The sequence below is a fragment of the Rhipicephalus microplus genome, chromosome X (genome assembly GCF_043290135.1).
Source record: "Rhipicephalus microplus isolate Deutch F79 chromosome X, USDA_Rmic, whole genome shotgun sequence".
Taxonomy (NCBI): Eukaryota; Metazoa; Arthropoda; class Arachnida; order Ixodida; family Ixodidae; genus Rhipicephalus; species Rhipicephalus microplus.
In genome coordinates this window covers 381,993,914-382,020,372 of record NC_134710.1, presented here as the reverse complement: position 1 = coordinate 382,020,372, position 26,459 = coordinate 381,993,914, and the positions used below count along the sequence as shown (strand labels likewise).

Sequence of the window (26,459 nt, the reverse complement as noted above, 5' to 3'; positions counted from 1 at the left end):
GAGCTCGAATGATTCTCCAATTCACCCTTTACCAGTAATTTTTCATCCGTGGAGTCACGACTTGTACGTAAGGCGAACTTGCAATACTTGTAATATACGTACCTGTAATGTGTTGCTGTTATATATATAGGCGTCTTCACGAGAGGGGAAGGGGGCAAAACCTGCCCCATACATGTTAACCTAGTGGGGAGGGGTACTGCGATGATCTACCAATTCCTGCGCTCCCAGTCAGGGAGCCAGTGTTGGCACTCCAGGCCCGCGCCCCCAACCCAAATTCTGTTTCGCCACGCATACATAGCGCAAAATGACCATTTGCCATTGGCGTGCTCGGCAGTGTGGCGTACCAACTCTTTTGCTAATGGGGGGGGGGGGGGGCAAACCTACCTCACCCGTCAGTGGGGATACATAAATATATATAAGAGCCTACAAGAAAAATTACCACAGCGGAAATGTTGACAAAATTTCACTATATTGTAACATAGCCTCGTAAGAATTCCATTCTCCCGTAAGAATATAATTGAGTGATTACTGTTGTGATGGAAAACTATGGCCTACTTTTGGTTTTTCCAGTGTGCAGCCAAGAGTGACCACTGTCGTGCTCCCGCTTTCCTTGCCCCCTGGCTGATATGTGTGCTTGGCTTCCACTTTAGACCTCCCCCCCCCAAAAAAAACCGCCCCCCCCACTTTAGACCTCACCCCCAATATAGCCTCACCCCCCAAAAAAATGAAAAAAAAGATTCTGCATACAATCCTGCCCCCTTCCCCATTAAGTTGAACCTAACACACGCCTATGTGTATCTTATGTAACTTATGTTTGATGGCATCTTATTTCGTGCGCACGTCTCGCACAGGTCATGCAGATAATGACGATCCCGAAGAGGAAGCTGACGGTTACCGTGGGGATGCATCACTCGACATGGTAATCGAACGTAAGCGGCACAAATTTGTGACATAACTTCGTGCTAAGCAGTGCGTTAATGCTGACGCCTAAAGTTTCATGCCGCTAAATGTAGCTGCTCAAAAAGACTCAGAAGTCCTGAAACAATTTTTGAACATTGCACCAAAACGTCGATATTCCTTGAACACTTGAACGAAATATTGTACTGCATGTAGCAGGAATTACACAATCAAAATACCCCAAAAATACCCACGCGTACCGCGCCCACCCTCGGGATGTGGCCCCATGCCGAGAACACAAGCAGTTAGCGTATATATTTCTTTTAGGTAGCATGCAAGCTATCTGAATCTTAGCATAAGCATCGTGAGATTTCAGGCCGCACCAGCCACACAAAAAGAACATTCTGAAGGTCGTAACCCGCGGCAAACACCAGCTTCCTAGAGCGAGAGCCCGCGTCGTGTATAGACCCGCCAAAGCAGGACTTGACTGCAGTTTATCTCGGCCGCCTGGATCAGGCGACTGTGAGTTCACATACGCAGATCATGCCCTACACTTACGGGGACGCCATAATCGCAAGCATTCATGCCATGGAGGAAGGAATAACTCACGCCATGGCTACAGTGTTCTAGTTCTGGAACACTGTACCGTGGCTGCAGTGTTCTAGTTCTAGAACACTGTACCATGGCCCATGGAAGAAGGAAAAAAGGAGCTTTCATTTCCTCCGTGATGCATGCCCTCACGCGCTCTGCTCTTGCGGATCTCGTGCAAAACGTCATTATGGAAATGACGTCAACTTGGCGTACTCACGTACAAGCGTACTCGTGCTACTCGTTTGGTCGTGGTCGTTCACGGGCTTTCGAAATCGAACGGCAGCGCTAGCTCTTTTCGACGCGCGTCAACACACGATCCGGCCAGCTCGACTGAGGCTGACGCTAAGCAGCGCGTACTAACGCGTTCTAACGCGTGGATGTGGTTGGGGATAGTACAGATCTTGGCATCTTCTCCTTGCCACCCATCGCCTTCCCTTGTTTTGTTGACACTGCGCTCTCAGGGATAAAGTGAGATACAAAACGCGTATTCAGTGCGATAACTCCACGCGAAAAAAAAACACAAAAAACAAAAGAAACGCTTTGACAAGAGATTTCTGAAGCAACAGGATCATTCTGACCTATATTAATACCTTCGAAAACTGTTGGGAAACCCACATAAATGTCAGGATGGCTGTGCATGGGGGGGGGGGGGGGGGCTGCTTTTATCTTTTTATCTGGAATTTTGGGTAATACTTTTTTGTTATGTGAGCAATAACCTACACAGCTTCATTACCACGCTCCGGTAGCAGCATTCAGGTTTGCAAGCCAATTTAGCATGTTACAAACTACTGACTACTATTTCCGGTCATGTCATGTGATTGAAAGGAAAGCTGCCAATACTGAATGCCCTTTCTTCCTCCGCCCTTGCAGATGCACCGATCTGCAATAAGGCCTGCAGACACCTTTGGAAACCGCTTACAAAATGCGAGCATGTTGTTCGGCCAGTGATGTATCGCAGAGCAGTAGGGTGAGAAAGCAGGTGTATGCACAAAAAGGCACATGGGATAATAATTTATAATAGTGGTCAGTAAGCACCACTGCGGTGGTCTAGTTGCTAAGGTACTCGGCTGCTGACCCGCAGGTCGCGGGATTGAATCCCATCTGTGGTTGCCGCATTTCCAATGAAGGCGGAAATGTAGACCCGTGTGCTCAGATTTGGGTGCACGTTAAAGAACCCCAGGGGGTCGAAATTTCCGAAGCCCTTCACTACGGCATCTCTCATAATCATCTGGTTGTTTTAGGTCGTTAAACTCCACATGTCAATCAATCAGTGCTCAGTAAGAGGAATTTACGTTCATTTCGCCCACTCATAAGGGAGCGTGGTGCAGTTTCGAGAATGCAGGGACCATACATTGGAAAAATTGAGCATATTTGACAGAGATCTATCTGGCTGGGAAAATTTGTACGTAATAACAGACATTCCAGCCACGTTTAGTCTATAGCTTTTAATATAAATTAAAAACTGGCTCTACATTTCAAGACCCATTTGGTCTCTTCCTCAGGCAGTGACTCATTTGGGATGAGTCTCAAAATGTCGGGCCAGTATTACTTTTAGACTAGTAGTGGCTGGATAGTATATTTATTCGTATGGGACAAAGTGGATCAAGTTAGAAAGAGGACACAATATTCTGTTGTACACAAGTTAACAGTGTCACAGGGAATGAGTTCAAGGAATAAATAGAAAAAAAATAAAGCAGTTTTAAACCAATGTGTGGAGTGGACAACTGAATATCTACAGCCAACAATGACCAACCGCGCTGAAGACGCAATACATTGCTCCACTCTATATCATCATGGCATATTGTCGTAGTTTCATGTATCAATTTAGCCAAAGACAAATATTTCCAACACAAATTTTGTGCATGACTCTGCATATTTTCATGAAACTAGCACTTGATTTTGAAACTATTCATATGACTCACACATACGGCAAATATTAAGCTTCGCTTGGAATCTCAAGTAAGATGTTCTCATTTTTCAGAACTTCGTGTTGTCCTCTTTCCAACTTGCTTTACATAAAAGATTTATGTTCTTTTCCTAAACTCCTTCTGTTTTCAGACTTGGTTCAGGTAAAGACAAAGTTTGGTGTAACAATGTTTGCTGGTACACGTTGCCAGAATGGGGAATCACATCAAGCTGCTATGGCAGCAGCTTCTAATTCCTCTCCTTGCAAATGTTTCACAATATTATTTCCTATCCTTTTCCTTGTAAACACTACTATTGCATATATGAACATTGGGCAAGCTTTAGAGCAGAAAAGCATGCTCAATGAACTTAAACGTCACGCAGGATGTATCAAATATCTGCATATAATTTTCTATTGCAGGTCTAGACATTGCGGCGCACAGAACAGTTGTAGAAGTGGGCGACAACTTGCACAAAATTCTTCAGAAGAGTGAAAAATGCCTTCACAATTTATTGGAATTACGGGATGCTGTTATGCTGCATGAACAAGAGCAATTGCAGAAGATCGAACGTGCCAAAGCTATTATGCTCAGTGTTTTTGAAAACTACACACAGGAGTAGTTGGGGCTAATGATAGCACCCTAGCTTTTGAATTGCAGCAATGTATGAAAACTTTCTAAAACAGCGAGGGCCTGCACATGTGAAAAAAATTTCACAATTTACTTTGTTTTGATCACACATCAAGCACCTATGTGAAATTTTTTCAGGCAAGAATGCACTGTTGATACCTTGAATGCATTTGAGTCAATAAAAAAGTTATAGTTCCAAATTGCTTGGCAGCATTTTCACTATGGGAGAAAATATTACATTTTCTGACTTGCTATCTCAAACCAAACGTTGAATTTATTAACATGCTGGGCCAAATGACGTCATTTCACATAAAACCAGTTCTTGTCCCACTTTTCAAGCACGTGACAGCCAAGTATGGTTACGTCTAAATCTGAAACATTGATAACCTATTTTACAAACACTGCCTCCACATGTCACAATGGAAAACAAAAGCAGCCATTGAGGTGCAGGCACTAGCTAAAATGTTTTTTTTTCTGGACTATTATTTTGTGTTGCTTATCTACAGGATGAACAGGAGGACGATGGCTCGGTTCCTGTCACACGCTTGAATTTATCTGTTTTGGTGGTTCTTCTTTTTGGCACTACCGAAATAGGTTTTAATGCCGCAGGAAGGTTTGCGAAGCCATATGTAATTTCCTATGGGAGACAAAACAAACTGAATGTTAAGTTTTTAATGTCACTTTGTTTTTCTACCTTATTGGCTTGTTAGTAGTCTTTAGGCCTTGACTGTACCAACAAGTTACTTTTTAAACTATCTATTTCTAAACAAATTTCAATTGTAGAGCAATCTTATCCCTAAATGAAGATGCTACCCGGTCCATGGCTGATCTCCCATGGTGCACGCGCCAGGTTACTAAGAAACAAGCAGTATTGCTTGTTGTCACGCCCAATCACTGTGCTCGTGAAATATTGTAAATACACTCTTTTTCTATCGTCCCATAACATCCCTATGTGCAGGGTATCGATCACTGTACCTCTCCCTGCAAAGGCAGTTATAATTTTTTCGAAAAATATTGGGCTTAATTGAATATCTTGATAAAAACAATGTCTCGTGTGGTTATTGGTGATACTTAACACTTCCTGTTTGCATTATAAAACAGTGGCATTTTTTCACCTTTGCAGTGCAGCAGGCAAGTGCACACTTGCTAAAACAGCATTTTCAAGTATTTACTCTAAGCTGCTTTATTGTGATGTCATGAAAATGGAAATTGAGCCAGCAGGTGGTCACTTAGAGAGTAGTGTTAGCAGAAGTACGTTTCACTCATGAAGTGCAACGATGTAGAAGCTATGCAAGAAGTTCGGTGAGCAAGACTTATAACACCGCTTGCTCATTTTTTCTCACATTACATCTTGATTAGAGGTGGTGCAACCTTCCGTTTCTTTGCTTCCCCTTGGCGACCCTGGTGGCCGCCATTACGATATGACCAGCGTAGAGAGCCTGTATGTGACGTCACGTGTAAACTAAGCTAACCAGCTGTATAATAACAGACACTTTTTTTTGTAAGGCACAAAATATCTTCAATTACTGCTCACAACAATAACAAAAACAAAAATTCTGTTATTGGTGGTACGAACTCAACTATCTTTCGTGGCAAACGCACCAACTACAAGAAGTCTCACTAGCCTCCACAGCATTACAGATGATGTATGAAGCAGAGTGTAGAACACTAGCAGCCGAATTGGTTGTGTATGTCATTAATAAGTGGCTAACATGTTTGAACTTTGCATACTGTAATATAGTGTGCAAAGGGTTTGTTTAGTAAACGAACCAAGAATGTGAAGTGATAACTGAGCAGATCCTCATTAAAAATTTACTTTGGCATAAATTTCCAAGTTTTTCACTTTTTCTGGCCACAGAGTGGTTTGGCTCGCATGTTCATTATACATGGGTCAACTGTAAATGATGAAAACTGCACTCGGACAAATTCCTTACCGTGTTTTTTAGACAGGCATATCATGAGAAGGATAATCTCCGCCGCCTTCTAACAGCCCTTTAAATTAATATAGTAAAGACTTTTTCTCTTTCTCACATCACATAAATGCTTCTTGGTTCTGAACGAGTTGCAGCTTCTGAATATTAGCTCGAACTTATTACACGACTGAATTAGGGATAAAAGCACAGCCTTTCTTTGAAGGGGTATAGAAAAAAGAAGAAAAGGACGTGCATTTATTCCCAGCACAAATGATGGAGTTACAGGCTTCTGACGGGCGGTCGCCAATGTTCTTTTCAGTCCATCCTGGTTTTGAGGTACCTGGTGGTGACCTTTTCCTTCTCGATGATGTGCATGTGGCGACGCAAAGCGGTGCTTCTGTGTGCGGTGCAGAGAGCGCATGCGCCCGCACGAGAAAGTTATCTTCGAGAGGAAGGGTGATAATAAAAGTCACTTGTTGTTTGGGACGCGAGTTGTTCACTTGCGCAGCTCTGCCGAGCGACGCGTCTCAACATGCACAACGCCACCCCTACCCGAGAAGAAGTCTCTATTGAAGGCATTCATGAGTGCCTACGCATCGCCTCGAACAGTTCGTCAGGCCCCATGTCCGGTTCCCAGAGCGTCTCGCGCATGCCATAGCACTACTCCTTGCACGTACCCGAGATCACGAAGTGGGTAGGCTCGTCGATGCAGCCGATCAGGTTCATCACGCAGATGTTGGGCTCATTTGTCAGGGAGTCCAAGCCGGCCACTATGGGCTGCACGAAGTACGGACTGAAGCGGTGCTCATACAGAAGGTTGGAGATGACTGAGCCGAGCGTCTTGGGAGTTACAGAGCGGCCCTTGCGCAACTCGTACAGTTTTATGCGGAACTTGAGCCTCTGTGCCACCGTCTGCGTGTCCGTGGCAAAGCCCGGCAGGCCGCAGTAGAGCTTCGGGCTCATCTCGAAGATGCGTTCGAAGTCCAGCGCAATGCTGTGGCCGCGCGCGCCCAGACGGCGGCCGCCTGCAATGGCGACGCATTCTTTGCCCTTCATGGTGACCACTACACCTTCATTGTAGGACACAATGCTCATCTTGCCGACTTTTGGTTGTACAGCACGATTGAGGAACACAAACAGCGACTCACGAGCTAGCAATGACTCTTCAACATCCTTCCGCAAGAATGATGATAATCCAAAAGATGCTCTTGGAATGGATTGTTTCTGTCAATACCGCATTGGCCGGACCGCGTATGCAGCTTAAAACACCGTGCTGCAAACTTTCATCTCACTCAAAAACTTAGATGTTCGCGTAAAACTCACAACAAATATGCAGTGTTGTACTTGAAGTATAATTACTGATGGCGGTATTTATGTCCCTGTATAGCAGTGACCAACGAAGCGCCGTCAGTGCTGTGTTTAGCCGAAGACGGTGGTTTCGGTAAGAACGTAACAACTACGCCGATCGTCCATTCCCGAATATGAAAGCTATGGCGGATAGGCCAGAATGTTTTTCCCTTAGAAGTGTTGTTTGTTGTAAAACTTGCTATGACCAGGTTATCGAGGGAGAAGTGTTGGCCTTCGACCAGCAGACCAATGCTCTCATGCTAAGTATCTTTTCGGTAATCGTGCTGCTCGTTGTACAGCTTCAGTCGGAGCCTTCGGCAAAAAAAAGTGGAAACGTGCTTCGCAAGAGTCGCCTCGGGTTTGCTAGTGTGCTGCTAGTGTTGCGGCACCCAGCATTCTTCCCTTTCAGATTTTATTGAGTAGACGTGGTAGTAGGCTCGCTTTGTCGTGTATCTTTCTGACATGGAAGGACGGTTGAGCCGATGCTAGGTCACAGCAACTTGTTACCAGCCTCGGCGATGCAATGATCCGACGGATTGCCTAGGGCGCCGATATGCACTTGCGCTACGATAATCTAGGCGGCTGAGAGTTTTGGCACCGTTCATGTTCACCAAGTGGCCCTTTTTTAATGCGTAATATTTCGTAACAGCGTCCAGCATTTTGAAATATCGATTCGTAATGATAGGGATGTGATATCATGTTTTCAGGTTATTTGTTTAATGGCTTCTTAGCGTTTACCCACTCCTTGAGCTTCTTTAGTGTTCCGTTGGCGTTGCTTGACTTGGATGTCGTGGGTTCAATTGGCATTAGATAGGGGCGAAATGCGTGAACGCTCATAAACCTCGATTTGGGTGCGTCCAAAAAGTGGTATAAGTTAATCCGGTTTTCCTCGCTACTGCATGCCTAATAATCATGTAACATGCGAAGCCCGGGAAATCTGCGCCCCGGGAAGTTGAAGTAAACAATCAAAAAAGAAAGGAAGCATAACGATGCATTGGACGTAATGGCTTAATGTCAGCGCGTTATGCGCCTTCATGTTGTGACACTCTTCATGTGCTGTTTCTTGACACACTTGTCTCAGATTGTGCCAGTTCTAGCGGCAAAGCCAGTGTCAGCGACATACGCATGGTCAACCTCAACTTCGTCTCGGAGTTGACCGTGAAAAAGGAAGCTGGCTCCAGTCAGCTTACACCACCGCAGCCCTTGAACACAGGAAAGCTGCGTACTCCATAACATCCCTAGTCCATAAACATTCCTAATTCATAGTCATCGAAAAAGGATGTTCCATGTGTTTCCATGGATAAATCACTGTTCAGTTTCATCATTTCTCGCAGTGGCCTCAACTTTCCTTACAGCAGAACTTATGCCCTGGCGGCATCGACAACTTTTGAACAATGTAGTATAGCTACTGCTGTCCAATTTTTATATTTTAGTTACACATTTGGTCATCTAATCTCAGTTTTTCAGTTTGTTCACATGGTGGCTCATCGCACTTTAATCCTTCTTTGCTCTGAGATTGTGTTTGCCTTATAGTAAACAAGCATGTACTTCAGCTTTTATCATTGAACCATACTTTGCCTAGGACTTATGACTTCCAACTGTGTGCTTCACGTTAAAATGCAGACACCTACAATTAAAAAAAAAATGTATTCGTGGGACCGCTGGGGGTTGTAATGTACTTATATACTTCATTATTTACTTCATTATTTCCTATTCCATTTTATACATTTGCAAGAAATCTCCAGAAATATCGTTTATATCATTCTGTTGCCTGTTTATTTTTAAAAGGCGAAGATTGATTGGTCTTGGCCAGCTTTTGTGATGGTGGATCCTGTTGTACGGCTTATGTCAAATTTGAAGGAGTCCCTTCAGGAACCATCACTTTTCTGTGTGCAACAAGCTTATAGGAAACGTTTGAACTTCAGAAACGCTCTAGTACTAGCTGCATTCTTTGGGGTTACGATGTGGTGTACGTGCAACCTGTGCAGTATTATTCACTGGCGCATTCCGATGGTGGTGAAATGCTAGAGGTCTGTGCACCCAAGTTTAGGTGTATGTTAAACAACCCCTGCTGGTTGAAATTTCCGCAGCACTGCACTGCGGTGTTCTTCATAATGGTATCGTGGTTTTGAGGATAGAAAACCTCAACAATTCTAATTAATAATTTGATGCAACTCAACACGAGGGCAAAACAGAACATAGATGAGCGACAGCGCTTGGCGGCTGCCATTTCAGCTCGTGTGTCCCACGACGGCATTCACCTTTTTCTGGCCATACAAAAAACGTGAGTGTTTTTTTTACTTTGCAGTCCGGTCAGACATGATGCATCTTCAATACATTGCACTTTTCGCTACGTTTGCATTAGATATACGTAAGCATGGAGCTTGAATTTGTGTCTTTGGCATGTTTCTTTGGGCAAAAACGCATCACTGTAGGTATAAATACAGCCACGAAGCTTGGGTGAATCGTTGAACAACTTAAAGGCTTACACCGATTAAAATGTTTCATAAAGAACCACTTGGGCTTGGTGATAAAACAATTAGAGACTGCTATGAACATCTCGGGAAATCATACGCGCCAAGAACTGCCTTCAGGCAGAGAGTGAAAGGTTCGTTTTCTTGTTTGCCTTTTTCAAAAAGTTGTTTCATTATTTAATTGATACCTCGAGGTTTCTCAGTAGGACATTAAATGAGAGATGGACCCCAAATACAAAATACAAATGAACGTGAAAAGACAAAAAGATGACGAATTTACAAATTTACTGATGTTCATCCTCACTCGTCTTGGAGGAGCCAGAACCTACTGTTTCACGCTAAAACACCGAGTGGCCTGCTGTTGGCCAACAGCCAACATAGTAAAGTGCGATATTTGGATCAGAGGTGCGCCCTTGTGCCAAAGCAGCGCTCTACAGTGTGCTAATAAACCACAGTGAATGACGTTGACACACAAAAGTAACATCAGGAGCGAGCAAGCGCACTTCGTTATGCACGCTCAAAATTGTAATGCACGCTGGCGTATTCTCTTTCTCCCTGCTTAGCTTCCAGAGTGCTCGTCAAGACGAGAGAAGAGAGCAAGCACTTAAAGCACGTGACAAACCTTGTCACTCCTTTCGTTCTTGACCAATTCAAAAACACTTCGCAGCAATCAGATTGTGAAGCAATGTACTCTGATATTGTGTCGTTCGAGTGCTTCATGGCCTCTTATGTTTGTTGGATATTAAATCTGTTCCGCAGTTAATGTGCACCTGCAGAAATAGGTCTAGAGAGTGAGAGAGATAAAGATGCAAGGAAAGGCAGGGAGGTTAACCAGATGCACATCCGGTTTGCTACCCTGCACTGGGAAGGGATGAAGGGGAGAAAAGAGGTTGCAGAGAGATAAGAAGGTACACACAATCACGAGCACACTCGGAGGAGCACACACAGTCTACAGGCGGTCGCTCAGGTCTGTCAACTTTAAGTGAAGTAGGAGCGCTTTAGTCGCTTTCTGCGCAACTGAGGCAGATGCCCGAGGTCCTAGAATCTTCTGCACACAAAATGGTCCGGGGTCAAGTTGATTCAAAACCATCCGGAGCTGGCATCGTTGTGTGTCGTAGCAAGCGCAGCTGCACAGAACATGTTCAATGGTCTCTGTAGCTCCGCAGTAGTCGCATGTAGAAGTGTCTGCCATACCAATGCGAAAAGAGTACACCTTTGTGAATGCAACACCCAACCAAAGGCGGTATAACAGTGTCGCATCGGAGCGGGAAAAGTTGTGATGGTAGCTTTATCTTGAGCGAAGGATCCAGTTCATGAAATTGACACCTTTGGAAGCTGGTAGATGACCAGAACGTGCGTGTAAGATCTCGAGCCAGCAGGTAAAGTTGTCTTGCTGGATCATTCCTTGATAAAGGAATCGGGAACACACGGGTTCCTTCATGGGCTAAGCGGGCTGCATCATCGGCTAATTCATTGTCAGTAATACCGATATGTCCAGGCAGCCATTGATATATATTATCATGCCCTCGTGCTAGAGCTTCATGATGGCAATGTCTTATTTCATGTACCAATTGTTCATGATTCCTCCTACGCATGGCAGACTGCAAACTCTGGAGCGCTGCCTTGGAATCACAGAATATGACCCATTTTCCTGGACGCTCTTGAACGAGATATTGTAAAGCAGCCCTTATAGCAGCAAGCTCTGATGCCGTATATGTAGTCATATGCGACAACTTAAATTTGATTGTCATTGCTGCAGCCGGAATTACAGCGGCACCTGATGAGCTACTGGACGAGACGGACCCATCAGTGTATATCTGCGTTCGGTCCAAGTACAACTCATGTAATAATAGCAGTGTTGCTTGCTTCAATGCTACTCTGAAGTGATTGCTTTTCTTTTTGATACCCGGAATTTCTACACGTACTTGCGGCTGGTCGAGGCACCACAAAGAACATGCCATTCTCGTAGCTGGCGTATATCCCGATGAAATGCTGTTTAGGTGCTTGGCTATGACGTCTGAAAACGTAGCATGTGGTCTTGCCAAAGGTAGAAGGGCCAAGTGGTGGTCGGGGACACGGCTAGCGTGTCGAATGTGCGCTCTGAGGCAATCCACATTTCTATATGTCCTGACCGGATGGTCTTTGGCAAGCATGATTGTGGCATAAGTAGAAGCGCATCGGGGCTAAGCATTATATATTGTTGTGGGGTGCAACAATTGCCTTTGGTGTGCAAATGCACCACAGATCTGAAGAGATCTTGACTTGTAATGTCACTGCTAAGTGTGAAAACCAACTTGCATAGTCCTTTCTTTCAACAGGATCGACGACGTCACGTGGCAGAGAAAGAATGTAATTGTTATGAACCAGGTAACCATCGTTCCAGCCTATCGGCCAGAGAACTGCAAGGGGAAATCGGACAGCGACGCCAGTGTGTTGCATGTGCGCAAGATCGTAAGCAGCCACTTCTAGTTTGAGCGACCCATGAAAAACGTTGCTGCCTGAGCACTCCTGAGCTTAGCTGATTGGTGTGCTGAGCAGAATCATGTGTGGCAGCCACGATTGTTTTACTGGTTCACAGCACGTGTTAGCAAGGTTCTTAATTTCATTAAAATTTATTGTATGCTCTTTATGTGATCGCAATAAATTTTCTTCCTTTGCTGAGCTCCGGCATCAAGTATGGCTTGACAAGGGAACTGGGGTTCATGGCATTCAGTCCTTAATTATGTTGATAACTGCTTCATCCACACTTAATGTTAAAGCGCATGCGAGATACATCTTCTGACAAAAGTGCAATATAAGTGGGAATTTATTCTGGTTGCCATGCTTCTGGAGCTTTTCTCCGAGGAGTGCAACCCAGTGTGCTGAATTGTGGGAAACAAAAACGAGTGCCTAGTGAATATGACAAATTCTACAAATCATTGCTTGCATGCACCATTACTATATCTAATAAACTGTAAGATAGCCCACGACTAGCTCAAGGGACTCCGTGCAGATAGTTTATTAGTCCATTTAGCCTGTGGTGGGCAACCTCGAATTAGTTGCTTGACATAATACATGACAAAATGGAAGATGCAACTCAAGATTCTCAATACATTTGCAAGCAAGACACTTGCAGAATATAAGTTACTGACGTGGCTCCAACAGAGCCACCTTCTACCTTTTATTTCTTTAATGCTGCATCTAGGTGCCATAGTTAATTTAGAAGTGTAAAAAATAACAAGCTTATTTCAACAAGTTATAGATTACATTACCATTCGCACTAAATATAACTATGTCTTGGCAAGACTCAAATGAATCAACCAGTTGACACATTCACTGAAATACAAACGGCCATTCCTGAAAAAATTGCTGGCATGCTTTGTTTGTACTTACCAGACAAAGACTATGCATGTGAGTTCCCTTAGGGGAATTTTTTCACTCGGTCCTAACGCATTTCTTTATATCTTTTCTTTCTTGAAAACACCAGTTAGGCCCGTTATTGTATTTGTGTGTGTCTGCGCATCCATAGTTGGTACAGGTGATCTTGCTCTTCCCAGAAAATAAGAACTAATAAGATTAGCAAAGACAAAATTATGAAAGTATGCACACTGCTTGTGTTCAATACGACAGTTCTTGCACAGGTCAAGTATTCAAAATTTTAAGCACACTCGTTGCAGACTGCTACGGCATAAGCTGCCCAATACACTTGTGTGATAAATTTTTAGTGTTTTGAAATTTAGGCAGCGTTTTTACCAGACCCATGTTCCATCTCAAACGGTATCAATACGACAGCAGTTCTTGCTGCTTACTGATTCGTTTCAAGGAGTGCAAGAAATAAAATGAGAAAAATGCCATTGTGAATACTAAATGGAAATTCTGTGAGGAGCGTAAATATTCCAATTGTCCCTCCATATAATCGTGCTTTCACTTCCCTGCCTTTTGAACATAGAGGTACTTTTCATATTACTAGTACATCGCGCTTCTTGTCATAGTTGCCTCATGTGGCTAAAGGCTATCACAGGCATGCTTTGCAGCCGTATTGACATGTGACGATAGTCGTGTACACTCACTCGCTTTTTTTGCTGATGGCCTTTTGCTCCACTCGCAGGTTGAGAAGCATCTTCGGGACAACAGAAACAACGCCAAGGGACACGCCAAACTTCGCTAACACAACCTTCAACAAAGGCCTAAGCTCTCAATCTGTTTTGCCACTACCCTAACACCTGCCTGTCATTGTTTTTTTCCCTCTTTCATTATTTTGTCCTTGTCACTTTTTTATTTCAGTTCGGAGAACTTTTCAGTCATAAACAACATTTTACAACAAATGATCACAATAGTTGAATTTGTGTTTGGCCCCGAGGAACAGCAGGCCTGATTGCCGTGTCTAAAAGTACAAGGACTAGTGGCAATCGGTTCGCAATAAAAAAATAAAAAAAGAATATCACAAAGAAATTTTAATCACAAGTTCATAGTGGCGTTTTAGCTGTTATGCACAACTTAAGTTCCATGAGACAAAAGTGGCATACTTAACAATCACTGCACTGACTCTTAATCGAGTTTCCGCTACTAAATGGGGAGTTATCGAAAACTTCAGACTTCTCCGTTGTTTCTTTAGGTGCTAATAACACACGTGTGGGATACGCCAAGGTGTCCAGCCGTGGGAGCGTCGTGAAGTTCGATGAGAACACAGCAGCGCAAATGCTTAGGCACAACAATAAGAAGGTCAGGCCAATCTGGTCGGAAATTGCGGCGGTATAGCACACCCTTCTGAATGACAAAGTAGCGGACGGAAATATCATTTGGGGAGGATTCCGTACGACTGATGATGTCAAGCAGCCCTGGATCGCGCTTCTGTTCTTCCCACTTGTTAAGGAAGTCGGACACTGACAAGATACAGTTCTCCGAAGGCTCGTCAGTGTCGTCAGAATCGTCGACAGGGTACCGGGAGAGGCAATAGGCATCATGGTGTAGGCGGTCAGATTTGTAGACCACTGAATAGGAAAACTTGCAGGCGCAAAGCCCAGCGACCAAGGCGGCCTGAAGGATCTTTCGATGAGTTGGGCCAGCAGAGCACGTGGTGTTGGTAACTACAGGAAATGGGTGTCCGTAGAGATAAGGTTGGAATTTCTCCACCACCCATACAAGAGCCAAGCACTCACACTCTGTGATTGAATAGTTACGTTCAGGGGTAGATAGGAGGCGGCTGGCATATGCAATAACGATCATGGTCATGTTATGCCTGAGCGAGCACTGCACCAACGCCATATCCACTTGCATCTGTACGGATTTCTGTAGGGGTAGCAGGGTTGAAGAGTGCCAGAATCGGAGGAGTAGTGAGAAGAGTGATGAGAGTCGAGAACGCAGAAGCCTCTTTGGAGCCCTATAAAATGGGACGTCTTTTTTGAGGACCTGCGTAGGCGGCCTCGCCATGTGAGCAAAACTTTTCACGAAGCGTCGGAAGTAGGAACGTATTCCGATAAAGCTGCGTACATCCTTCGCATATCGTGGTACAGGAAAGTTTTTGATGGCGCTGATTTTTGCTGGGTCTGGTTGTACACAGCTGGTGTCTACTAAATGGCCAAGTACTGTGCTTTGATAGCATCCAATGTGACATTTGGACGAGTTGAGGTGCAGGCCAACGCGACGGAACATGCCTACGATGACTGAGAGGTCGCATTTCGAGTCGTATTTCTGTGATGTCACGTTTCGCGCCGGTTGCCGTCGAGCCACACCGACGGACGCTGGGCGCGCCTGGCATCAGACTATGGAGGGCTCGCGTTTTGATAACGTAGCGTCGCTGCGCCCAGCATGTGCGCGCGTCAACGCTACATTGGAGTAGATTGGGCCTTCATGATGCGCTCGCCTCGGTTTTGCTAGCTCCACATATATTAAATTTGATGTTACGTGATGTCAGTGGATGACGAAATGTATGGCTGGTGCAAACATCATAATCCTCACACACGTGTCATGTAAGAACATGACCACATAGCACGCTCATAGCGTGCTCGCGGCCACATAATGTAAATTTGGTATCACATGTCCTGAATAGATAACGAAGGTAAACGAGACATTCAAACAGGACAATCATGACACGGAAGTCAAGTACGGTCATTTACCTCCACCTCGTAACGTTGTGCTGATTTTAAAGTGACATATCAACATTTGTGATTCGTGCTTCGCATATCATCGATTCCCACTGTATATGGGGTCTGCCTTTTTTTTTCATCGCAAGCTTCCATCTTCTTTTCCTACCATACAAAAAGGATCAGAGTATTACTGATAGAAATCACTTGATATAACGCGCTTTCTCAATTGCTTAATGGATGAGTAAAAACGTGGTCACCCTGTTGTGAAGTAGTTTACAGTAGTAACCTAAAACAATGCTACAAAATGAAGTAAATAAATCACAGAGGAGAAAGATGTATGCCAGATAGGACTAAAAGTGATCAGAATAAATTCACGCTATCTTTTGAAATGAACAGGAAAATATTCGTCGGAAACTATGAGGGGGTGGCCCTTCCTGGCCGCAATTTCTGTGCTTGCAATGTTGTAGGTTACAGGAGCTGCTGTTAAAACAGTAAATAGAATGGTGATGCACTTTGCAGAAACAGCTGACGTAGCTGCGTTTCAATGTCGACAAATGTACAACTACTTCAAGCGTTTAAAAGAAAGGGGAAAGACTAGGCAGAATATCGAAACTCGCAGAAGACATGAGCGCATTCAGGAGCGTGTAGGGGCGTTCAAGTTATATGAAGGAATCAGAACGTTGCCTCCGCAAATCTGGATAATCAAATTTCATGCAACTTTGCAGTTGAGAATAACTACCGCCTCCGAGCGAAGCAAATTTTGCAGTAAAGGAGTAAATAGATAAATAATAAATAAAACATTAAGAATAAATACAGTAATGAGCTTGTTAAAATATTTTGAATATGAATTGAAAGAGTGCAAGAAAAAAAATAAAAAGCTGGAAGACACAAGGAAGCATAGAATCCTCGAACGAAACGTTCTCATTGTTGGGGAAGTGTGTAATTTGTGACCAGCCCCTGTCCACTATGAGAGAAGTGATAATTCAGAAAACGAAGACGATGCACTTCACCTTTAAGTCTCCCTGAAAAGAACCATGCAAGTTCGGTTTTTTTTCAAGTGTTTCTGTTAGGGTCCATTCAGGTAGTGTTATTATATCAACATTGTTTGATAAAATAAAAGTTTTTCTATTTGTTTATTTCCCAATAAGACGTGTTACCTGCTGAGTAGGCCCTGGCCTGTATAGTTGTCTTTCTTGCTTTATAAAACCATACATTCAACCAGCTTCTACCTTTTAACAAATCACTATGATAATATAGATGTTTTATCGAGAGATTACTATGTCGCGTTTTTATTATAAACAATTGTTTATAGTGGGCAGAACAATTGTTCATGTCCACGTAGTGAGCATTTGAAAAACACTGAGACAATCCATTCCTTGATACACATTTCTTGTTCTCTCTTTAACCAAGTTGGAATGCACTGATCCGTAAGAAATCCTACCGGAACTAACTATGATGAAAATGCATCTTAGGAATCTATCTCCTTGCATATCAGTGTACATTGCAATAACGTCAGCATGGGCATGTTCGTTCTGCATATTTTAATGTGTAAGACGCGATGAGGCAAACACACAAAAGAGCTGATCATGCATAGAGAAACATTTCAGACCTAATATACACAAGTGCCTCTGTAGGCATGTTCAGCATGCGCAGTCTTCAACACAGAACGTTTGCTCAGTTCATTGTACATGAAAAATTGAGCCACAAATAAAGTTTTAAAAGAGAGCTGCTGACTATATTTCAGAACATGGCGCCATACTCACGTATCTTTTTTTTTTAATTTTGAAGCGCATAAATACTGTGCGTATCAGCACGTTTGAATTTTGTCTTGTAAGTAGATATTGTAGATAAAATTTAGCGCTGAATAAACACAGACAACTGAAGGGGAGACACAACTTGGTTGCTAAGTTTTAACACAAGGTTTATTCACAGACGTGTACTAAGGATGTGGGATTTGATTGATTGATCGATATGTGGGGTTTGACGTCCCAAAAACACCATATGATTATGAGAGACGCCGTAGTGGAGGGCTCCGGAAATTTTGACCACCTGGGGTTCTTTAACGTGAACCCAAATTTGAGCCCACGGGCGTACAACACTTCCGCCTCGATCGGAGATGCATCCGCCACAGCCGGGATTCGATCCCGTTACCTGCGGGTCAGCAGCCGATTACCTTAGCCACTAGACCACCGCGGCGGGGCAAGGATGAGGGACCACTGCCACTGCAGCTTAGTTGGTAGACAAACTTAGCCAACGAGTGGCAAGACATGGATTTTCGTCCCCTTTTATTTTTCTCAATAACATACAATAACACCAATAACATTCCAGATACATTCTGCGGCATCAGTTGTTATTAGTTCTTATTAATTAGGTATGTAGAACGGCTGCATACGATACCCCAGAATTCTTCTGCCACAAAATTGAGTAAGTAAATGTTACGAATCATACCACGGCGATGATACACGGAAACATTAATGTTTGGCGCAAGTTTTAGATAATAGACGACCTAATAAATATAAAATGGCGCATGGCGTATTTTTTTCTCCCGTTTAATCCATCTCTGCATAGCTTCCAGGGCTTTCGTCATTAGAAGATAAAATAGAATGCAGTTGCAGCATGCGACAAATCATTGCGACTTCACTTGTACTGGGCAGATTTTGACTTTTTTTTGCAGCAGTCAATAACCTCTTTTAGTGAATCAATTTTATCAGTACTTGGAAGAGAGATGCAGGACCCCTAAATGGAGCGTCCGATTTCCGTGTGTCAAACTATATGAGGGCTTTGCTTTGACCTTGCCTTCTGCTCATAAAAAAAGCATGAAATGGCCCTTAAGCTCCCAAGTCCCCGTGCTTACTAGAGCGGGTATGTTGACTACTATATCCAAAAGTAAATGGCACCAAAGACACATCATAGCTGCATCTTTCCTGCAAGCAATTGAATGAATTCTCAAAAACTACCTTGGGTCTTTTCGATGCAATGTGTTAATGATTGTTGCATGCGCCCACATGTACAAGCTCTATTTGTGACGTCGCCCCTTTTGCAACCAAAATCAATTACCGAAGAATCGAAGGTGTGTTTTTTTGATATTTGCACTATGTAACTAATATATGTGAATCGGAAATATAAAAGTCTAGGCTAAATAAAAAGGAATAATCCCAGAAGGTAGGAAGGGGAACAAACAGACACACTAAATAAAAACACGTCAAAGGACACAAATACAGACACACTAATTCAAAACGCAACAAAGGCAATTTGTTGCATTTGTGTTGTCGTGTATTATACGACTTTGTCTAGCCGTCTTAGCATGCCCAATAAATCTTCATATATTTTGCCCTAGAGCACCAGTTTGTTCACTTATTAATAATTAATTAATTAATTAATTAATTAATAATTACTTTTTAATTAATAATAATAATAATAATAATAATTTTTATTCATATATTCATTACTTATTTATTATTCATTATTTATTTATTTATTTATTTATTTACTCTTTTCATACTGCGGACTCATAGCCTATGCAGGCTGGTTAGTACAAATACAAAAAAGTTGCAATGACACAACAACAATGAAGGGGAGGAACGTTATTTTGTCTATACCTTCATTGCATGTATCGCTAATGCAGTTCCATTCACTAGTGGTTTTCGGAACATTTGAAAGATTAAATAAGTCAGTTTGAGCAAAATATGCTGTTCATGCTTTTGGATGATGGTGGGCCTATTAGTTATGCAGTGCTAAAGACTGTGATGAATCCAGAACTAGCTTCCTGCTCTAAATTCGATAGAAATTCTTATTTCGCGTTTTGCCATCGTGCCTGCCATAAGAGAATATTATTGCCTTGCAATAAATCGAAGAGTGAGCGTGACATGAAGGATGTCTTGATTGTATGGTAAGGCTGAGGCCGCGCCCCACAACCAGTCAAGCGTGGTAATGATGAGCATGAAGAAATGCCCCCCTGCACGGGAGCGAGCAGCCTGACCACGCCTTAGATGGAAACGGGACATTGAACGAATGGCAGTTGTGTGCAGTGGGCCAGCATTACTTCGCATGCGCAAAAACTGACTCAAGCACTCCCAGAACGTATACTCATGCGCTAGCGCGTTGCGGCCCGTATAAGGGCTGGGTAAGACGCTTTGACCTTTCTCCACTTCACTATCTCAGCGCTCATTTGATGGCGTTAGAGAACGATATTCTGCAGGCGCACGACAAACCAGTGCGTTGTCTTCTAGTCAGAACGCGTTTGCACGCGCTAGCATGAGCGGCCCTGCTTAAGTGGCTGTGTAGTAAATGGGCTGTAGCCTATCCCGCTAACACTCTCTCTCGATCACGTGATGGCGTCAGCAAACTAAATTATGCAAATACGAGATCAATCTAGGTGCTCTCGCATGGCGGGCAATGAACCTGCGTGATTGTCTCCAACAAGGGTTTGTGACAAGTAACAGCCGCACAAACTACTGTGGATGCATGGTGTGCTCCACATGGGAGAACGAATTGACATCGGGCGAGGCGCCCGTGATAAACGGAACTTTATTGAACCCATGCGCTACTTTACATGCTACTCATTGTTCTCTTTATTGAGAGCTGGTGTAATTTTTTTGTTGTCTTGTTTTAAAAAAAAGTGCACAGAAACTCGCGTGTGTGCACCCACACACAAACACACACACGTTCACACATAAGGTGAAGCAAATGCCCGCATTTCAGCCATCTTTCATACGTGGCGTTTATTATTTGTGCTGTGGTGCTTATCTCAAATAGCGACACAGCTTGTAATGCATAGTATCAAGTCATTCTTCATAGGTGAATAGTATTACCAAATCCAAGTTCAGGAATAAGTTTGACATAGGTACATTTTGCTGCTCACAGAAGCGTACTTTTGACATGGTGCTTCTATGACTAAAGGGGACAAGTAAATCATTTTTGAAATCCAAGATGACATGTTCTCAGCCAATGCTGTCTTCAAATACATGCATGTCATTTTGAACATATTTTCAAATAAGTAGAATTCCCGTATCACCGCAAACGCACTGAGTAAATATGTGTGGTTGACTAGGCACCATTCTTCAAAACTGAAGTAGGACGGCAACAAAACCCAATGCCGCCACTCACCCTTTTCCCCGCCAACGCTAATGAATATGTTATTCACAACCTTTATGGGTTATATTTTAACAACTATATTCAAACGTTCGACTTCTAAATTCAGCTACCAAAACTCCCAGGGACATTCTGCATTCACTAGGCGACTCAAAGAAAACAAAAACACCTCTTTTTTTTTCATTTCAGTCAATGCACTTGTGGCTTATACAATATAGCCAAGATTGGTCCTACCCTATCGCGCGCAAAGTTTCTACACATCACGTGGTTTCGCACTGCGTCAAACATCAGAGGCACTTTATTTTGTTTTGCGTTGGCGGCATGCTGTGAACACTTGACGTCACGGTTTATGAGGTCCGAGTGACGTCATGATGATGTAAGACATTTTGGTTATGAAGAACGCCTTTTTGCATAATTCATTCTAGACATTGAAGGGGCATGACACAGATGGTCCGATTTCGCCATTGATGAATTATTTGCGGCAATCGCTTCAGTGTTGGGAACTGCAGAACCGCCCTATCTTTTCAATAATCATCGTGAAAGTGTGCCAAAATGATGCCTATTATTTCGTTAACAAATTTCCGTGTACTGTTACACTACTTTTTTAGAAAACTCATCCGAGACGCCAATATATGCGGTACAAATTTTTTTTCACCCATAAAATAACTTATCCATTTGTCTCACTTCTGCTTGGCAGACGATAACTAACAGTTTCTTAGCGTCAATGTAGAACCTATCAGTAGTATTTAGCCGCCAAGATATGTCAGTGTTTGTATTAAATGCCAAGCGTTTCTTGACCAAATTCGGTGACACTGAACGTATCTATCTATCTATCTATCTATCTATCTATCTATCTATCTATCTATCTATCTATCTATCTATCTATCTATCTATCTATCTATCTATCTATCTATCTATCTATCTATCTATCTATCTATCTATCTATCTATCTATCTATCTATCTATCTATCTATCTAGCCGCATAAGGTTTTAAGGGGCGAGGCTCTTTAAAGCGGCACCCGTTCGTCCCTTGTAGTAGTGCATAACATGTATTACGCTTTGACCTGTGAGGTGGTGCCGGTGGGAGATTTCTTTTGTGCGTTGTTGAACAATGAAAAATTCGCAGCGTGCGCGTTAACTAAAGCGGAATTCCCCTGTCTCTCATTCCCCATTAGCAGCAATTGGCATGTACATTGAGCACTATCTGACAAAAAAGGGTTGCCACGTTATACTCGCTGGCCGTAACCTCCTTGGTTTTGGAAAGGTTTAGCGAGCGTTTGGCCACAGTGCCGTGAATACAGTGAACTAGTATATACCATGAACTCAAGGTGGTTAGAGGTGGGCATGGGAAGTAGACACGAAGCGCAAGCCGTAAGAAAGTGTGCGTGTGCTACCTCTCGTTTAGTCCTTGGATTGTCCACTGGATGGCGGTGCATATGCGGAATATATCCGGACTACGCGTGGGAATATTGTAATAGAACAGAAGGAAGCAGAAAGGGGGGTGGTATTGGGGCATTCATTCATAAAAGTACAGACTGGCAAAGGGTGAAGCAGGAGTGCAAGGAACATTTATGGCTAAAAGGGAAAGTGGCAGGTCAAATGACACTCCTGTGTTTCGTGTACTTGTGGACGGGAGCAAAGGCCAGAGAGGAAAACCAGGCAATGGTAGAGTGTATATCAAAGGACATCCAGGAGTTAGGAAGAGAGTGCGAGATAATTATACTAGAAGACATGAATGCGCACATAGAAGATATAGATGGGTATACCGACCCGACAGGCAAAATGATCATGAATATGTGTGAAAGGCTTGATTTGATCATTTGCAACAGTACCGAGAAGTGTGAAGGGCAAATAACATGGGAGGTAGGAAAACTTCAGTCGACGATAGATTATGCACTGATGTCACATAGGATGTATGATAAGCTCCGGGAAATGCACATAGATGAAGGTGGCTCCAGAAGTCTGGGTAGCGATCACAAACGTATCAAGCTAAGTTTTGGAAGAGCAGTGAAAGTGGGAAGGAGACAAGATGAGCAACTACAGGAAAATTTTTATCCAGAAAGGCAAATTGAAATAGCCACTAAACAAATTGAGAAAGTAATCACGGATGATAATAATAAGACAGTGTGGACATACACGAACCTAATTAGACTCTTTGAGCTTGAGCTTGCTAAGACGCGTGACAAGTCACCCCGGAAAAGAAGACAAAAACCCAAAAGTTGGTGGGATGAGGAAGTTAAGAGAGCCATAGCAAAACGTCAGGAAGCCTCTAGGGAACACAGACATGCTAAGCAGCGGGGTGAACCGACAGATGATGTTGATAGAAAATGGGCAACCTTTCTAAGCTGTAGAAGGGATGCATCCCTTCTGATCAATGAAAAGATTAGAAGGAAGGGAGCTCAGTGGCTGGCAGAAGTACATAAAAAAGATAGAAAGGCAGCTGCGAAATTTTGAAACCATCTAAACTCCCTAAGAAATGAGACGAGCCTAGAGCAGAGCTTTATAACTACAGCCCAAGGTGCCAGGCTAGAAGGGGACGAAGCTATTGAATATATAAGAACAAAGGTGACAGAAAAATTTCAACACAGAAGTACTTTATGCACCACAATAGACAAGGACGAATCAAGTGGTGCAATGGCTCCATTTTCACAACAAGAGTGCGAAAGGGCTCAGAAAAGGGTTCCTAGTAGTACATCAACAGGTCCAGATGGCATTCCAATTAGGCTGATAAAGACATTAGGTCCGAAGTCTAAGCAGGCTTTGAGAGAGGCAGTGAGTACAATAATAATCAATGGTGAAGTTCCCGATGGATGGAAACTTAGCAGGATGAGCATGATCTATAAAGGAAAGGGGGACAAAGCTGGCATAAACAACTACCGTCCTATAACAGTGAGATCAGTGGTCTACAGGCTGGCGATGCAGATTATAAAGGAAAGACTGCAGGCGTGGATAGAGGATGAGGGGGTGCTGGGGGAACTACAGAATGGGTTTCGGAAACACAGGAGGTTGGAAGACAATCTGTTCTCACTGACGCAGTGCATCGAAATAGCAGAAAAAGAACACAGTCCCCTGTGGCTAGCATTTTTGGATATCAAGGGAGCGTACGATAGCGTAGTTCAAGAGGAATTGTGGGGAATACTGGACACACTAGGCGTGGAACATGTAGTCACCAATCTTTTAAAGGGTGTCTATAAAGATAACAAGGTAGCTATAAAGTGGGAAAAACAGGTATCCAATCCTGCAGAGGTAAAACGGGGGCTTAGGCAGGGGTGCCCCCTGTCACCCTTATTATTCATGATGTACCTACAAGGATTAGAGGCAAAATTAGAGGGAAGTGGACTGGGCTTCAACCTCTCTTTAGTCAAACAAGGAAAACTTATTGATCAGGCACTACCAGCATTAATGTACGCAGATGATATAGTGCTAATGGCCAACAACAAGGAAGATTTGCAGAGATTGATGGACATCAGCGGTAATGAGGGAGATAGGTTAGATTTTAGATTCAGTAGGGAAAAATCAGCAGTCATGATTTTCAATGACAACGAAGGTAGTGAGCTTAGAATACAGTAGGTCACGCTAGAGATAACAGATAAATACAAATATCTGGGCGTATGGATAAGCAATGGGACCGAGTATCTGAGGGAACACGAAATATACGTGACGACTAAAGGTAACAGGAATGCAGCAGTCATGAAAAATAGGGCACTGTGGAATTACAATAGGTATGATGTTGTGAGAGGAATATGGAAAGGGGTCATGGTTCCTGGGCTGACGTTCGGCAATGCGGTCTTGTGCATGAGATCAGAAGTTCAAGCAAGATTAGAAATTAAGCAACGTGGAATAAGTAGGCTTGCTTTAGGAGCTCACGGGAATATACCAAATCAGGGAGTACAAGGTGATATGGGACGGACATCATTTGAGGGCAGGGAAGCTAGCAGCAAGATAAAATTTGAGAAGCGATTGAGAGAAATGGGGGAAGAGCGTTGGGCTAGGAAGTTTTTCAGCTACTTGTACATGAAGAATGTCGATACAAAATGGAGGAAGCGAACCAGGAAGTTGACTGGTAAATACTTAGAAAACAGCAGGTGGCCAAACCAAAAAGAACTATCGGTTAAGAAGAAAGTGAAGGAAACGGAGACTGACATGTGGAGAATGGGCATGATTAAGAAGTCCGCACTAGAGATCTATCGAACTTTTAAGCAGGAAATTGCCAAGGAAAGAATCTATGATAATACTCGGGGTAGTTCTCTACTGTTTGAGGCCAGGACGGGAGTACTACGAACGAAGACATATCGGGCCAAATACGAAGGGGTAGACACAGTATGCAGTGCGTGTGGAGAGGAAGAAGAAACTGCTAAACACTTGATAATGTTCTGTAAAGGGCTTCACCCTATAGTTCAGGATGATGGCGCAGAGTTTTTCAAAGCACTGGGGTTTAGGGACCGGGAGGGCAAAATAAACTTTAAGCGGGTAGACTTAACTAGGAGGAGGTTATCTGATTGGTGGCTAAAGTCAAGGCACGAGTGAAAATTAAACTCTTCACTGCAAAGTACGAATCCTCAAACTCACTTTTTGAGGGAAAAAATATATAGTTTTTGGTTCATTAGGTATAACGGCTTGGTGGCGCTAGCCACCGCCCGATCTAAAGGGTACAGCCATATCCATCCATCCATCCATATGTTGAAAAGATGAGAGATGGTGGTACTTGGAGTGTTGAATAGATGGACGAACGGACACACAGACAGATGCGTAGACGGACTCACGGATGGCTGCACCGACGGATGGACGCATGGACGGACGTAGGGGCGGATGCATGGACGAACGCAGGGACGGACGCACAGATGGACGCACAGATGGACGCGCGGACGCACGAACAGACGCACGCATGGACGGGCGAATGGACGCAAGGACGGTCACACAGACGGACGCGTGGACGGATGGAAGCAAGAACAAATGGACGGACGGATGCTTCGCCCCACTCTCCATTATTCACTCCGTAAATATGCTGCCATTTTCTCGATGAAAAAGTGTATGATGTACTCCATTGTAGCCTGCCCCATTTAGGAGTTTTCTTGTACTCTTTTAAATATTCTGTGAAAATAAATATTTATTAAACAAAAAAAAAGTTAAAAACAACAACTTTTGCTAGAAACCTGCGTGGTTCAACGAGATATTGATGTTGATTTTCGGAATAATAGCGTTGTGATTTGGAAACACATTCCTGCTCTTTACAATAAACAAAAAATTGGCAAATCTCACGTACTAGTGGGAATCGATGATATGCGAAGCACGAATGAGGAAGGTTTATATGTCAGTTTAAAATGAGAACAACTTTACGAGGTGAAGGTAATTTATGCCGTACATAACTTTCATGTCATAAATATTATGTTTGGACGTGCGGTTTACCTTCATCATCTATTCACACAACCTCATACAAAATTTGGTATATGTGGAGCTAGCGAAACGGCCGTGAGCGTGCTCTGAGCGTAGCATGTAGTCATGTGTTACATGACACGCATATCATGACTATCATGTTTGCACCAGTCA

The 26,459-nt window shown here is 43.3% G+C and overlaps 1 protein-coding gene and 1 pseudogene across 2 annotated transcripts; one reads left to right on the top strand and one right to left on the bottom strand.

Moving 5' to 3' along the window:
• The first annotated feature begins 851 nt into the window (after positions 1–851).
• Positions 852–14,060, top strand: LOC119162211 (protein LSM12-like). 2 transcript variants are annotated; one of them, XM_075881626.1, is made up of 5 exons: positions 7,417–7,546; positions 8,364–8,505; positions 9,462–9,566; positions 12,075–12,207; positions 13,844–14,060. In XM_075881626.1, the coding sequence occupies exons 1-5, from the start codon at positions 7,417–7,419 to the stop codon at positions 13,901–13,903; spliced, it is 570 nt and encodes a 189-aa protein (XP_075737741.1). In that variant the 3' UTR covers positions 13,904–14,060. The 2 variants fall into 2 exon arrangements, 1 of the variants encoding a protein (XP_075737741.1); XR_012888034.1 differs by lacking the exons at positions 7,417–7,546; positions 8,364–8,505; positions 9,462–9,566; positions 12,075–12,207 and adding an exon at positions 852–929.
• On the bottom strand, positions 6,251–7,030 carry LOC119162212 (proteasome subunit beta type-3-like; annotated as a pseudogene).
• Positions 14,061–26,459: the final 12,399 nt, after the last annotated feature.